This window comes from Moschus berezovskii, chromosome 19 (assembly GCF_049115385.1).
Source record: "Moschus berezovskii isolate FMDL1 chromosome 19, NW_MosBer_1.0, whole genome shotgun sequence".
Lineage (NCBI taxonomy): Eukaryota > Metazoa > Chordata > Mammalia > Artiodactyla > Moschidae > Moschus > Moschus berezovskii.
Window position 1 is genome coordinate 2,635,675 of NC_142478.1, and position 14,867 is coordinate 2,650,541.

General features: G+C 39.6%; 1 protein-coding gene across 1 annotated transcript in view; it reads left to right on the plus strand.

Annotated features, from left to right (window-relative positions):
* Nucleotides 1-14,867, plus strand: part of CPE (carboxypeptidase E) — a 153,144-nt gene that overhangs the window by 90,190 nt on the left and 48,087 nt on the right. Inside the window, exons 2-3 of the mRNA XM_055405405.2 lie at nucleotides 5,984-6,180; nucleotides 8,676-8,843. Of these exons, the coding sequence (XP_055261380.1) occupies nucleotides 5,984-6,180; nucleotides 8,676-8,843 (365 nt within the window). The remainder of the gene's footprint in view (nucleotides 1-5,983; nucleotides 6,181-8,675; nucleotides 8,844-14,867) is intronic.

The window sequence follows — 14,867 nt, forward strand, 5'->3', positions numbered from 1 at the left end:
CAAGGCCAAACTTCCCTGTTACTCCAGGTATTTCTTGATTTCTTACTTTTTCAATCAAGTCCCCTATGATGAAGAGGACATCTTTTTTTTTTTTTTTTTTTGGTGTTAATTCTAGAAGGTCTTGTAGGTCATCATAGAACTGTTCAACATGGAAACAGAATTCCGAAGAATAGCAAGGAGATATAAGAAAGTCTTCCTCAGTAATCAAGAAAAGAAATAGACGAAAACAATAGAATGGGAAACACTGGAGATCTCTTCAAGAAAATTAGACATACCAAGGGAATATTTCATGAACAGATGGGCACAATAAAGCAAAGAAGCTGTATGGACCTAATAGCAGAAGATATTAAGAAAAGGTGGCAAGAATACACCAAAGAATTATACAAAAAAGATCTTCATGACCCAAATAACTATGATGGTGTGATTACTCACCTAGAGCCAGACATCCTGGAATGCAAGTAAGTGGGCCTTCAGTTCAGTTCAGTTCAGTCGCTCAGTCATGTCCGACTGTCTGCAACCCCATGAATCACAGCACGCCAGGCCTCCCTGTCCATCACCAACTCCCGGAGTTCACTCAAACTCATGTCCATCGAGTCAGTGATGCCATCCAGCCATCTCATTCTCTGTCGTCCCCTTCTACTCCTGCCCCCAATCCCTCCCAGCATTAGAGTCTTTTCCAGTGAGTCAACTCTTGGCATGAGGTGGCCAAAGTATTGGAGTTTCAGCTTTAGCAGCAGTCCTTCCAATGAACACCCAGGATTGATCTCCTTTAGAATGGACTGGTTGGATCTCCTTGCAGTCCAAGGGACTCTCAAGAGTCTTCTCCAGCATCACAGTTCAAAAGCATCAATTCTTCGGTGATCAGCTTTCTTCACAGTCCAACTCTCACATCCATATGTGACCACTGGAAAAACCATAGCCTTGACTAAACGGACCTTTGTTGGCAAAGTAATGTCTCTGCTTTTTAATATACTATCTAGGTTGGTCATAACTTTCCTTCCAAGGAGTAAGTGTCTTTAAATTTCATGACTGCAGTCAGTATCTGCAGTGATTTTGGAGCCCCAAAAAATAAAGTCTGACACTGTTTCCACTGTTTCCCCATCTATTTGCCATGAAGTGATGGGACCAGATGCCATGATCTTTGTTTTCTGAATGTTGAGCTTCAAGCCAACCTTTTCACTCTCCTCTTTCACTTTCATCAAGAGGCTTTTGAGTTCTTCTTCACTTTCTGCCATAAGGGTGGTGTCATCTGCATATCTGAGGTTATTGATATTTCTCCCGGCAATCTTGATTCCAGCTTTGCTTCTTCCAGCCCAGCGTTCCTCATGATGTACTCTGCATATAAGTTAAAAGAGCAACATCAATAGAAACAAAGCTACTGGAGATGATGGAATTCCAGTTGAACTATTTAAGACCCTCAACAGTTATTCTGTGAAAGTGCTGCACTCAATATGCCAGCAAATTTGGAAAACTCAGCAGTGGCCACAGGAATGGAAAAGGTCAGTTTTCATTTCAATCCCAAAGAAAGGCAATGCCAAAGAATGTTCCAATTACCATGCAGGTGTACTCTTCTCACACACTAGCAGATTAATCCTCAAAATTCTCCAAGCTAGGTTTCAACAGTACATGAACTGAGAACTTCCAGATGTTGAAGCTGGATTTAGAAAAGGCGGAGGAACCAGAGATCAAATTGCCAACCTACTTTGGACCATAGACAATGCAAGAGAGTTCCAAAAAAAAAAAAAAAACAAAAAAAAAAACCGCATCTATTTCTGCTTTATTGACTACACCAATACCTTTGACTGTGTGGATCACAACAAACTGTGGAAAATTCTTCAAGAGATGGGAATAGCAGACCACTTTACCTACCTCCTGAGAAATTTGTATGCCAGTCAAGAAGCAACAGTTAAAACGCAACATGGAACAACAGAGTGGTTCAAAATTGAGAAAGGAGTATTTCAAGACTGTATAATATCATCCTGCTTACTTAACTTGTATGCAGAGTGCATCATGTGAAATGCTGGGCTGGATGAGGCACACCCTGGAATCTAAATTGCTGGGAAAAATATCAGTAACCTCAGATATGCAGATGACACCAATCTTATGGTAGAAAGCAAGAGGATCTAAAGAGCCTCTTGATGAAAATGAAAAAGGAGCGTAAAAAAAGTTGTCTTAAAGCTGAACATTCAGAAACAAACATCATGGCATCTGTTCCCATCACTTTATGACAAATAGAGAAACAATGGAAACAGTGAGAGACTTTATTTTCTTAGGCTCCAAAGTCACTGCAGATGGTGACTGAAGCCATGAAATTGAAAGATGCTCCTTTGAAGAAAAGCTATGCCAAACCTAGACAGCGTATTAAAAAGCAAAGACATTACTTCCAACAAAGGTCCATCTAGTCAAAGCTATGGTTTTTCCAGTAGTCATGTATGCATGTGAGAGTTGAACCATGAAGAAAGCTGAGTGCCGAAAAATTGATGCTTTTGAGCTGTGGCACTGTAGAAGACTCTTGAGAGTCCCTTGGACTGCAAGAAGATCAGACCAGTCAAACATAATGGAAATCAGTCCTGAGTATTCATTGGAAAGACTGATACTGAAGCTGAAGCTCCAATACTTTGGCTACTTGATGAGAAGAGCTGACTCTTTGGAAAATTCCTTGATCCTGGGAAAGATTGAAGACAGGAAGATAACGGACGACAGAGGATGAGATAGTTGGATGGCATCATTGACTCGATGAACATGAGTATGAGCATGTTCTAGGAGGTGCTGAAGGACAAGGAAGCCTGGTGTGCTGCAATCCGTGGAGTCACAAAGAGTCGGACATGACAGAGTGAACTGTGCTAAACTGTGTAGAATTATTTTTCCTTAGAATTGCTGTACTCTTTTCTGCCTAGAAGAGTCCTTTACCATTTGTTGTAAAATTCATCTTGTGATGCTGAGTTCTGTAAGCTTTTAATTGAGTGTAAAGCTTTATTTATCCATCAACTCTGAATGAGATTCTCACTGGGTAGAGTTTTCTTGGTTATATATTCTTCCCTTTCACACCTTTACGTATATCATGACACTCCTTTCAGCTTGCATCGTTTCTGCTAAGAAATTAGCTGATGGCCTTATGGGAGTTTCCTTGTGAGTTATTTTTCATTTTTGCCTTGTTACTTTTAATATTTTTTCTTTGTCTTTAGTTTTTGTCATTTTTATTAGCTATGTGTCTCGGTATGTTTCTCCTTGTGTTTATCCTGCGTGGGATTCTCTGTGCTTGCTGGACTTGGTTGACTGTTTCCTTTTCCATATTAGGGAAGTTTTCAGCTATCATGACTTCAAATATTTTCTCACATCCTCTCTCTCTCTTCTCCTTCTGGGACCCCTATAATGTGAATATTGGTGCATTTAACGTTGTCCCAGAGGTCTCTTGAGCTATCTTCATTTCTTTTCATTTTTTTTCTTTATTCTGTTCTTCAGCATGATTTCCACCATTCTTTCTTCCAGGTCACTTATCTGCTCATTTGTCTCAGTTATTCTGCTATTGATTCCTTCTAGTATATTTTTCATTTCAGTTATTGTATTGTTCATCTCTGTTTTTTCTTTAGTTCTTCTCAATTCAGTTCAGTCGCTCAGTCGTGTCTGACTCTCCGCGACCCCATGAATCACAGCACGCCAGGCCTCCCTGTCCATCACCAACTCCCAGAGTTCACTCAAACTCATGTCCACAGAGTCGGTGATGCCATCCAGCCATCTCATTCTCGGTCGTCCCCTTCTCCTCCCGCCCCCAACTTTTCCCAGCATCAGAGTCTTTTAGAGTGAGTCAACTCGTCGCATGAGGTGGCCAAAGTATTGCCGTTTCAGCTTTAGCATCAGTCCTTCCAATGAACACCCAGGATTGATCTCCTTTAGAATGGACTGGTTGGATCTCCTTGCAGTCCACGAGACTCTCAAGAGTGTTCCCGAACACCACAGTTCAAAAGCATCAATTCTTCGGCGATCAGCTTTCTTCACAGTCCAACTCTCACATCCATACATGACCACGGGAAAAACCATAGCCTTGACTAGACGGACCTTTGTTGGCAAAGTAATGTCTCTGCTTTTTAATATACTATCTAGGTTGGTCATAACTTTCCTTCCAAGGAAAAGGCGTCTTTTAATTTCATGGCTGCATTCAGCATCTGCAGTGATTTTGGAGCCCAAAAAAATAAAGTCTGACACTGTTTCCACTGTTTTTCCATCTATTTCCCATGAAGTGATGGGCCCAGATGCCATGATCTTTGTTTTCTGAATGTTGAGCTTCAAGCCAACCTTTTCACTCTCCTCTTTAACTTTCATCAAGAGGCTTTTGAGTTCCTCTTCACTTTCTGCCATAAGGGTAGTATCATCTGCATATCTGAGGTTATTGATATCTCTCCCAGCGATCTTGATTCCAGCTTGTGCTTCTTCCAGCCCAGCGTTCCTCATGATGTACTCTGCATAGAAGTTAAATAAGCAAGGTGACAATATACAGCCTTGACATACTCCTTTTCCTATTTGGAACCAGTCTGTTGTTCCATGTCCAGTTCTGACTGTTGCTTCCTGACCTGCATACAAGTTTCTCAAGAGGCAGGTCAGGTGGTCTGGTATTCCCATCTCTTTCAGAATTTTCCACAGTTTACTGTGATCCACACAGTCAAAGGCTTTGACATAGTCAATAAAGCAGAAATAGATGTTTTTCTGGAACTCTCTTGCTTTCTCCATGATCCAGCAGATGTTGGCAATTTAATCTCTGGAGCCTCTGCCTTTCCTAAAACCTGCTTGAACATCTGGGAGTTCACGGTTCACATATTGCTGAAGCCTGGCTTGGAGGATTTTGAGCATGACTTTACTAGTGTGTGAGATGAGTGCAATTGTGTGGTAGTTTGAGCATTCTTTGGCATTGCCTTTCTTTGGAATTGGAATGAAGACTGACCTTTTCCAGTCCTGTGGCCACTGCTGAGTTTTCCAAATTTGCTGGCATATTGAGTGCAGCACTTTCACAGCATCATCTTTCAGGATTTGAAATAGCTCAACTGGAATTCCATCACCTCCACTAGCTTTGTTCGTAGTGATGCTTTCTAAGGCCCACTTGACTTCACTTTCCAAGATGTCTGGCTGTAGGTCAGTGATCACATTATCGTGACTATCTTGGTCGTGAAGATCTTTTTTGTACAGTTCTTCTGTGTATTCTTGCCACGTCTTCTTAATATCTTCTGCTAGGTCCATACCATTTCTGTTCTTTATTGAGCCCATCTTTGCATGAAATGTTCCCTTGGAATCTCTAATTTTCTTGAAGAGATCTCTTGTTTTTCCTGTTCTGTTGTTTTCCTCTATTTCTTCTTCTAGGTCTTTGTTAATCTTTTCTTGCATCTTCTCAGTCTTTGCCTCCATTCTTTTTCTAAGATCCTGGATCATGTTCACTATAATTATTCTGAATTGGGTTTTTTTGAAAGTTTGCCTATGTCCACTTCATTTAGTTGTTTTTCTGGGGATTTTATCTTGTTCCTTCATCTAGGACATAATCCTCTGCATTTTCATTTTGTCTAACTTTCTGTGATTGTTCCTTTAATTTTGCAGGTTCTAGGATTGTAGCTCTTCTTGCTTCTGCTATCTCTGTCTTCATTTTCTTATAAGGGCAGTACTCCTTCTGGGTTATTACCTCATTTAACCTTAATTACCTCATTAAGGGTCATATCTCCAGATACAGCTACCTTCAAACTTAGGATTTAGACTTATGATTTTGGGGTCAAAATTCAGTGTACAATAAGTGGGAAACTGGGAAGAGAGAACTCAAATGATGGAAGAGAAATGTTAAATATTTTATGTTTAGATTTCTAAGACATCAACTTTGGAGGGCAAAAAATTATAACCTTTGTGTAATAAGTTAGTAACTGTACAACTTTTTTTACACTGTGTGTTATTTGCCTTTTCTTTGGTATGATAGAAAAAGTCTCTATACTATTTATTTTTCGGTTTTTAGGTGAACCTGAATTTAAATACATTGGGAATATGCATGGCAATGAAGCTGTCGGACGGGAGCTGCTCATTTTTCTGGCCCAGTACCTATGCAATGAGTACCAAAAAGGGAATGAGACAATTGTCCAGCTGATCCACAACACCCGAATCCACATCATGCCCTCCCTGAACCCTGACGGCTTTGAAAAGGCAGCATCTCAGGTGGGTGTGGGTCAGATCACAGCAGAGCATGAATTTTTTTTTTAAGGTTTGTACATATATACTTATAGACAAGGAATATATGCTCATATGAAGCGTACAGAGAGTGTAGGGCTGGGTATAAGTGATATGGTGTTCAATTTCTGGGTAAGAAAAAAATTCAGAAGGTAAGGAATGATAGGTGAAGGTTTCTTCCACAGAAATTACAAATGAGAAATTTTATAAGTCAATATTTAATTGTTGTTAAATGAATCATATTTATTCATTCATATTTGTCACTAGGTGACTTTCTTTCTAAAAATCCAGAAGGTTGCCAGCTATCTACTCCCATGTATTGAAGAGTGAGGCCATTGTTGTTTCTAAATGTGATGATACTATATTGCCATCTACTGAAATCAAGAAATAAGGATTTTTGGCTAGATAATGTCTTCAGTTCAGTTCAGTCGCTCAGTCGTGTCTGACTCTCCGCGACCCCATGAATCACAGCACGCCAGGCCTCCCTGTCCATCACCAACTCCCGGAGTTCACTCAAACTCACATCCACAGAGTTGGTGATGCCATCCAGCCATCTCATTCTCCGTTGTCCCCTTCTCCTCCCGCCCCCAACCTTTCCCAGCATCAGAGTCTTTTCCAGTGAGTCCACTCGTTGCATGAGGTGGCCAAAGTATTGCAGTTTCAGCTTTAGCATCAGTCCTTCCAATGAACACCCAGGATTGATCTCCTTTAGAATGGATTGTTTGGATCTCCTTGCAGTCCATGGTACTCTCAAGAGTCTTCTCCAGCACCACAGTTCAAAAGCATCAATTCTTCGGCGATCAGCTTTCTTCACAGTCCAACTCTCACATCCATACATGACCACAGGAAAAACCATAGCCTTGACTAGACAGACCTTTGTTGGCAAAGTAATGTCTCTCCTTTTTAATATACTATCAAGGTTGGTCATAACTTTCCTTCCAAGGAGTAAGCGTCTTTTAATTTACGGATGCTTAATCCAATTTGTATCTATTGATGTACATGATCCATAAAGTAAAAAACAAATAAACAGAACAAAAGCTTTCTAACATAAATAAAATCTAATTTAGTAAATTTTAACTGTTAGAGAAACTTGGTAGTAATTACGTTTTCATAATTAAGTGGGCTCCCTTTTTGTTTGGACAGGGATGGAGGAGATTTTATTTGTTGTTTTCTACACTTTTAAATAATTTTCATGTTTAATGGGAACATATTCGGAGAAGGCAATGGCAAGCCACTCCAATACTCTTGCCTAGAAAATCCCATGGATGGAGGAGCCTGGTAGGTTGCAGTCTGTGGGGTCGCTAAGGGTCGGACACGACTGAGCGACTTCACTTTCACTTTTCACTTTCATACATTGGAGAAGGAAATGGCAACCCACTCCAGTGTTCTTGCCTGGAGAATCCCAGGGAAGGGGGAGCCTGGTGGGCTTCCGTCTATGGGGTCACACAGAGTCGGACACGACTGAAGTGACTTAGCAGCAGCAGCAGCAGCAATGGGAACATATTAAAGTATATACTTAGTATACTAATCTATAGCTAAGAATTTGTTTTGTACATTAAAAATAAAAGATCCAATTACCGTTTGACCTTGTAAAAAACCCAAACAATGAATTTCTATAAGTACAATGTTGATATTCTTTCTAAAATTATGAAGAGAAAAATTCTAGTATATTCTAGTACATAGAGAATTAAATTATTGACTATTTTAAAGTGATATTCAGGACTGTCAGGATGGACAAAAAACTGTCATTGCTATTTTTTGTCTTATAGGTTTCGATTCCTCACAGTCTAAGCTCTCTGAACTTACATGACTTTAAGAATATGGACATTATCTCTGTGTTAGAGATTTAGTATTAATAGTAAAACAAAAAAATGGAATATAACTGAATATTGTAGAAATTTATTAAGTTCCTGGATTATATGATTAGTGAAATGAAGTGTTTAGAATTAAGCAGAAAATTTTCAATTTACAAAGTTGAAACAAAAGTTACAGAGCTCACATTTTTTTTCATTAAGACTATAAGAGAGAGGTAATATGTAAATAATTCATGTTAAAGTCATTTTAAGTGTCCAACCTTCTTTAGTAATTTATACTTTCAAATATTTGTAAGTAGATTGCTGTGGTTTTCAGAGCCAGTGAGTATTTTACTTAAACCAAGTAAAGAGTAGTGTGCTGTGAGACATGCCATCTACATTAACAGCTAACATATATGCAGTTTGATGTTGAATATCTTGTGTATATAATTAATATTTAGAATATTGTTTATTGAGAATGTTTTCAAAATATCCATAACAAATGCTTTAAACCTGATGCTTTCATGTGTGTGTCAGTTAGATAATGAAATGCCTCTGTAGGAGGATATTGTTGAAATGAATAGTCTTATAAATTATTTTAAAAGCCAATAATGAAGACTTTAAATAGAGGATAGCATTAACAATAAATAACTGATGATTTTCCTCTGATTTTTTTTGTTTTTTTTCTAGCTTGGTGAGCTGAAGGACTGGTTCGTGGGTCGAAGCAATGCCCAGGGAATAGATCTGAATAGGAACTTTCCCGACCTGGACAGAATAGTTTATGTTAATGAGAAAGAAGGTGGTCCAAATAATCATCTGTTGAAAAATCTGAAGAAAATTGTGGATCAAAATACAAAGGTAGAGAACATGTATGGTTTTCTTGGGTTCTGTCCTCCAGCCTAAGGAATTACATCTATTATCTTCATAACAATGAAGGATGCAGAAATGTCATGAATGCTTGTATGGGATACTTCCCTGTGGCTGTGAAAGCCAAGGCTGGGAGCCTGGGGCCTGGAAACTAGTCCTGCCACTAGAATTGGTCATGAATTTATGGCATTGAATGTAATGGTAGGGGCAGGAGGGAGGAACCCAGTTGTTTATAAAGTATTTTTGACCTATTTAGGGGCCCTTCATCAGCACATTTGGTTTGCTTCTTCTACAGCATTTTACACTGTAGACTTTTTCTTCTTTTCCAGAACTTTCTCCTGCTTTGCACAACTCTACTTTATTGTACCTCTTCTAGTACCTTTTAAATCACTTCTGAGTTTCTTTCCCTGCTTCTTCTGCCTTGGCTTAAACACTGGTCTTTAGGAGCCCATCTGCTACCCTTATTTCTTTCCCTGGCTTTCTATCCTCTTCTGTACCTTCAGTGTTTTGTTGATTATATGATCTCTCTACTTACTCACTCAGTCCCTTTATCTGGTGACATCTAGGGCCTCAAACTTAGCATGGCCAGAAATAAATCTTTTCCTAAGAAAACACTATTCTCTCATTTACCCAATCATCAAAATTTTGAATTTTCTGTCACCACTCCCTACACATGTTACCAGATCTCGGTGACACTCTCAGCCTCTCTCTTCTCTGAAAACTCAGGCCCTATGGTCTTCTGTTCTGATGAGGAAAGTGGCCCCCATCCTTGTTTTGGGTTCAGCCTCTTCCAACTCCTGTCAGTCTTCTCAAATTCCTCTGGAGTGATCTTCCTACAGAAATAAATGCTCTATTGCTTAAAATCTCTAAACTTGTCAGGTCTCCATTGCTCCAAAGAATAAAGTAAAAACTCAAAATGTGAGACCACTGTGATGGTTTAGTGTAAAGATTCTGGAGGCAGCCACCTTGGTTCAAATGTTGGTTCTGTCCTTGCTGTATGAGTTTTGCAAAGTTATTTAACTACTGTGTGCTTCTTTGTCTTCATCTGAAATATGGAGATGACTGTAGTATCTATTACATAGAGTGGTTGTGAGGATTGAGTGAGTTAGTACATATGAAGTGCTTGAGGCCAGAATCTAGAATTCTTACTACTGTGTTGGCATTGTTTCTTAGTTGTTTATTATGGACCACAGGGTCAAATGGACACACGCCCACCCACTAAACATTGAGTTTGAAGCTTATACTGTTTGAACACTGTTTTTAGTTCCATGGAAGAGAGGTGAGGCCGTTATGGAGGAATGGCGAAGACTGATGGTGGCAGCCCCTACTGCCTCTTGTGTCTTTCCTGGCAATTCCACTCTTACTTATCAACTTATAGTACCTTTCTAACTGAGAGATTGGAAAGGACAGTGTCTCCATTTTATTATAGCTCCAGGACCATTCAAATTTCCCTTGGCCCCTAGCAGCTGCCAGCTCATCCACTCCTTAATCTGGCTTTGATATGCCATATACTCCTTCCTTAAGTGTACCATTTTCTAATAACTTTATGTCTTCATATGTGTGCTTATTCCAGCTGTTCACAGTGCTTTTCACTTTCCTTCCATATCACCTCCTCTATGAAGCCTTTTTCTGCTCTTCCAGACATTCTATTAAACCTGCCTTCATGTTCTTTATATATACTTACAGCCTGGTCCTTATAGTTACATAGAATTTTATTATGTCAGATTACTATTTGTTTATATAGCTGTTTTTCTTTTTTGTTTTAGATTTCAGTCCCTTGATTACAGGAATTAGAATTCCTATTTGAATCTAACACATAGTAGGCTTGAAGCCTATTATGAATGAGTTCAATCCAGCCTGGCAAGCAGATCACAACATCTGAAAACCAGCTGCTGGAGCTCCAGACATGCACTCAGCACATGGCTGGAACACTTGTTAGAAGATCCAGGAGAGAGGGAGTCTCCGATTATTGGTCTAAATTTCTTAAAATTTTCCTGTCTATATTTAGAATTCATCCAAGAAACCTGGGCTGTGTCTATAAATGGGGATCAGTCTGTGAAAAGGCTGCCTGGGGCCAAGGATTTTGGCAGAACGTGATAAATGGGCGACTTAAACACTCTTGCTTCTCAGTCACAGATCTTCATTTTTTTCTGTTCCTTTCCTGGGAGAAGGGAGGGATAGAAAAGAAAAGGGCAGGGATAATCAGAAGGGAAAAGAGGATAGTCCTGTGTGATGTGTCATAAGACAGAAATGAAAAATTGTTCTGAAAGCTTAGTGTGGCTATCTTCCCAAATTTTCCCCATTGCCCATGCTCTCTGTTACAACTAAGAAATGAGAGCATCTCCTTCTGTGAGAGCACCAAAATCACAACTAGCTATTGAACGACCATCAATAGGAGGACACTGGAACCCACCACAAAAAGATACTCCACATCTAAAGACTAAGAAGTGACCACAGAGAAATGATAAGAGGGGTGCAATCATGATAAAATCCAATTCCATACCTGGTGGGTGACTTGCAAACTGGAGAATAATAATACCACAGAAGTTCTCTTACTGTTGTGAAGATTCTAAACCCTGAATCAGTCTTCCCTGCCTGGGGATCCAACAAAGGGACTAGGAATTCCCAGGGAACTTGACCTTGAGGGCCAGTAGGATTTGACTATAGGGCTTCCGCAGGACTAGGGGAAACAGAGACTCCAGTCTTGGAGGGCACAAATAAAAATCTTGTTCACATCAAGATGCAGAGGAAAGGAACAGTGACCCCACAGAGGACTGAACCAAAATGAAGGGTTTCCTGTTGAGGTGTGGGTCAGCAGGGGCTCACCACAGGGACTGGGACACTGGCAGCAGTAGTCTGGGAAGGTCCTCCTTGATGAAAGCTCTCTTGCAGGTCACCATTAACTCCACCATAGAGCCCATAGACCTCAGAACTGGGTTTCTCAGGCCAGACAACTACCAGGGAGGGAGTGCAACCACACCCATAAGCAGATAATTGGATTAAAGCTTTACTGAGCAAGGCCCTGCCCGCCAGAGCAAGACCCAGTTTTTCCTGCCAGTCCCTCCCATCAGGAAGCTTACACAAGCCTCTTCCATCAGAAGGCATACAGAAGAAGCAAGAAGAACCACAGTCCCATATCAGCTAAAACAAAAACCACATTACAGAAAGCTAATCATGATGAAAAAGCATCTTGTCCCCAGATGAAGGGACAAGATAAAACCCCAGAAAAACAACTAAATGAAGTGGGGACAGGCAACCTTCCAGAAAAACAGTTCAGAGTAATGAATAGTGAAGATGGTCTAGGGTCTTGGGAAAACAATGGAGAAGATGTGAAGGAATCAATAGCAGAATAACTGAGGCAGAAAGATAAATGACCTGGAGGACAGAATGGTGGAAATAACTGCCACAGAACAGAATATAGAAGAAAGAATGAAAAGAAATGAAGACAGCCTGAGAGACCTCTGGGACAATATTAAATGCAGCAACATTTAGGTTATAGAAGTCCCAGAAGGAGAAGTGAGAAAGAAAGGTCCTGAGAAGATATTTGAAGACATAATAACTGAAAACTTCCCTGCCATAGGAAAGGAACTCATCAACCAAGTCCAAGAAATACAGAGAGTCCCAGGCAGGATAAACCCATGGAAGAACACATCGAGGCACATAGTAATCAAATTGACAAAAATTAAAGACAAAGATAAAATATTGAAAGCACCAAGGGAAAAACAACAAATAACATAAAGGAACTCCCATCAGGCTGATTTCTCAACAGAAACTCTACAAGCCAGAGGGAATGGCATGATACATTTAAAGTGATGAAAGGGAAGAACCTACAACCAAGAATACTCTACCCAGCAAAACTCTCCTTCAGAGTTGATGGAGAAATCAAAAGCTTTCCAGACAAGCAAAGGTTAAGAGAATTCAGCACTACCAGACCCACTTGAAAACAAATGCTAAAGGAACTTCTTTAGGCAGGAAACACAAGAGAAGGAAAAGACCTACAGAAAATAAGCCCCAAACAATTAAGAAAATGGTAACAGTATCATGCATATCAATAATTACTTTAAATGTAAATGGATTAGATGCACCAACCAAAAAAACATAGATTGACTGGGAGGATGAAAACATGTGCATGTATGCACTTCCACTTACCACGTCACTCTACTTGACCTCCAAATTGTATGTAATCATTTTACATTGTTAAGTTAATCATGTTACTATTATGGCTTGCAATTGTAATTATCTTTTACTTTTTGTCTATTGCTTATGAAAACTGATAAACATCTTTTACTATTGTATAGAAAAAAAGAAACTAAGCAACAAGAAGAATTCTTGTTACCAATCATAGAACAATCATGAAATAAACTCATGTTGACAGGATATTAGATTAACAGTTTTAGCGAAAATGCTGTCATTTTCAGCCAGTACTGCCATCCTCTTCCCCAATGGAACATATATAATATTTCTATAAGCTTTATATTAGATATTTTCATATATCTAGTTTAAGCAATACTTTAAAATTTTAAAGATGCTTGTTCATGACACTTAAAAATAATTAGAGCTTTTATTTTAAAAAGTCTCAATGCCAATATATTTACTGGGCATTATAAAGGTAATAAAAAGAGAAATATATAAAAATTAAGTTTTGAACAATTTTCTGGAACAGAAGCAAGATTTGTTTATATTTTATTAAATCTTCAGTAAATCTGCTTAAATCATGGGATGATATTGCCCATGTCTGCCTCGTCTCCTTTCTCCATCTTTGTCAATTAGGCTTAGACAGTGTTTTGACATGGCCCAGTACAGGATACATAGTAGGCATTTCCTTAATGTTTTTACACATCACCCCTTTCTCACCTCCCTCTTCTTAGCCTTTTAGTGTTTTGTTGGTATGTTCAGTTCAGTCTCTCAGTTGTGTCCAACTCTTTGCAACCCCATGACATGAAGCACGCCAGGCCTCCCTGTCCATTACCAACTACCAGAGTTTACTCAAACTCATGTCCATTGAGTCAGTGATGCCATCCAACCATCTCATCCTCTGTTGTCCCCTTCTCCTCCTGCCATCAATCTTTCCCAACATCAGGGTCTTTTCAAATAAGTCAGCTCTTCCCATCAGGTGGCCAAAGTATTGGAGTTTTAGCTTCAGCATCAGTCCTGCCAATGAACATTCAAGACTGATTTCCTTTAGGATGGACTGGTTGGATCTCCTTGCAGTCCAAGGACTCCCAGGAGTCTTTTCCAACACCACAGTTCAAAAGCGTCAGTTCTTTGGCACTCAGCTTTCTTTATAGTTCAACTCTCACATCTATATATGACCACTGGAAAAACCATAGCCTTGACTAGACAGATCTTTGTTGGCAAAGTCATGTCTCTGCTTTTTAATATGCTGTCTATGTTGGTCATAACTTTCCTTCCAAGGAGTAAGTGTCTTTTAATTTCATGGCTGCAATGACCATCTGTAGTGATTTTGAAGCCCCCCAAAGTAACATCTGCCACTGTTTCCACTGTTTCCCCATATATTTGCCATGAAGTGATGGAACTGCATGCCATGATATTTGTTTTGTGAATGTTGAGCTTTAAGCCGACTTTTTCACTCTCCTCTTTCACTTTCATCAAAAGGCTCTTTAGTTCTTCACTTTCTGCCGTAAGGGTGGTGTCATCTGCATATCTGAGGTTATTGATATTTCTCCCAGCAATCTTGATTTCAGCTTGTGCTTCCTCCAGCCCAGCGTTTCTCATGATGTACTCCACATATAATTTAAATAAGCAGGGTGACAATATATAGCCTTGACGTTCTCCTTTTCCTATTTGGAACCAGTCTGTTGTTTCATGTCCAGTTCTAACTATTACTTCCTGACCTGCATACAGATTTCTCAGGAGGCAGGTCAAGTGGTCTGGTATTCCCATCTCTTTCATAATTTTCCACAGTTTATTGTGATCCACACAGTCAATGACTTTGGCATAGTCAATAAAGCAGAAATAGATGTTTTTCTGGAACCCTCTTGCTTTTTTGATTAT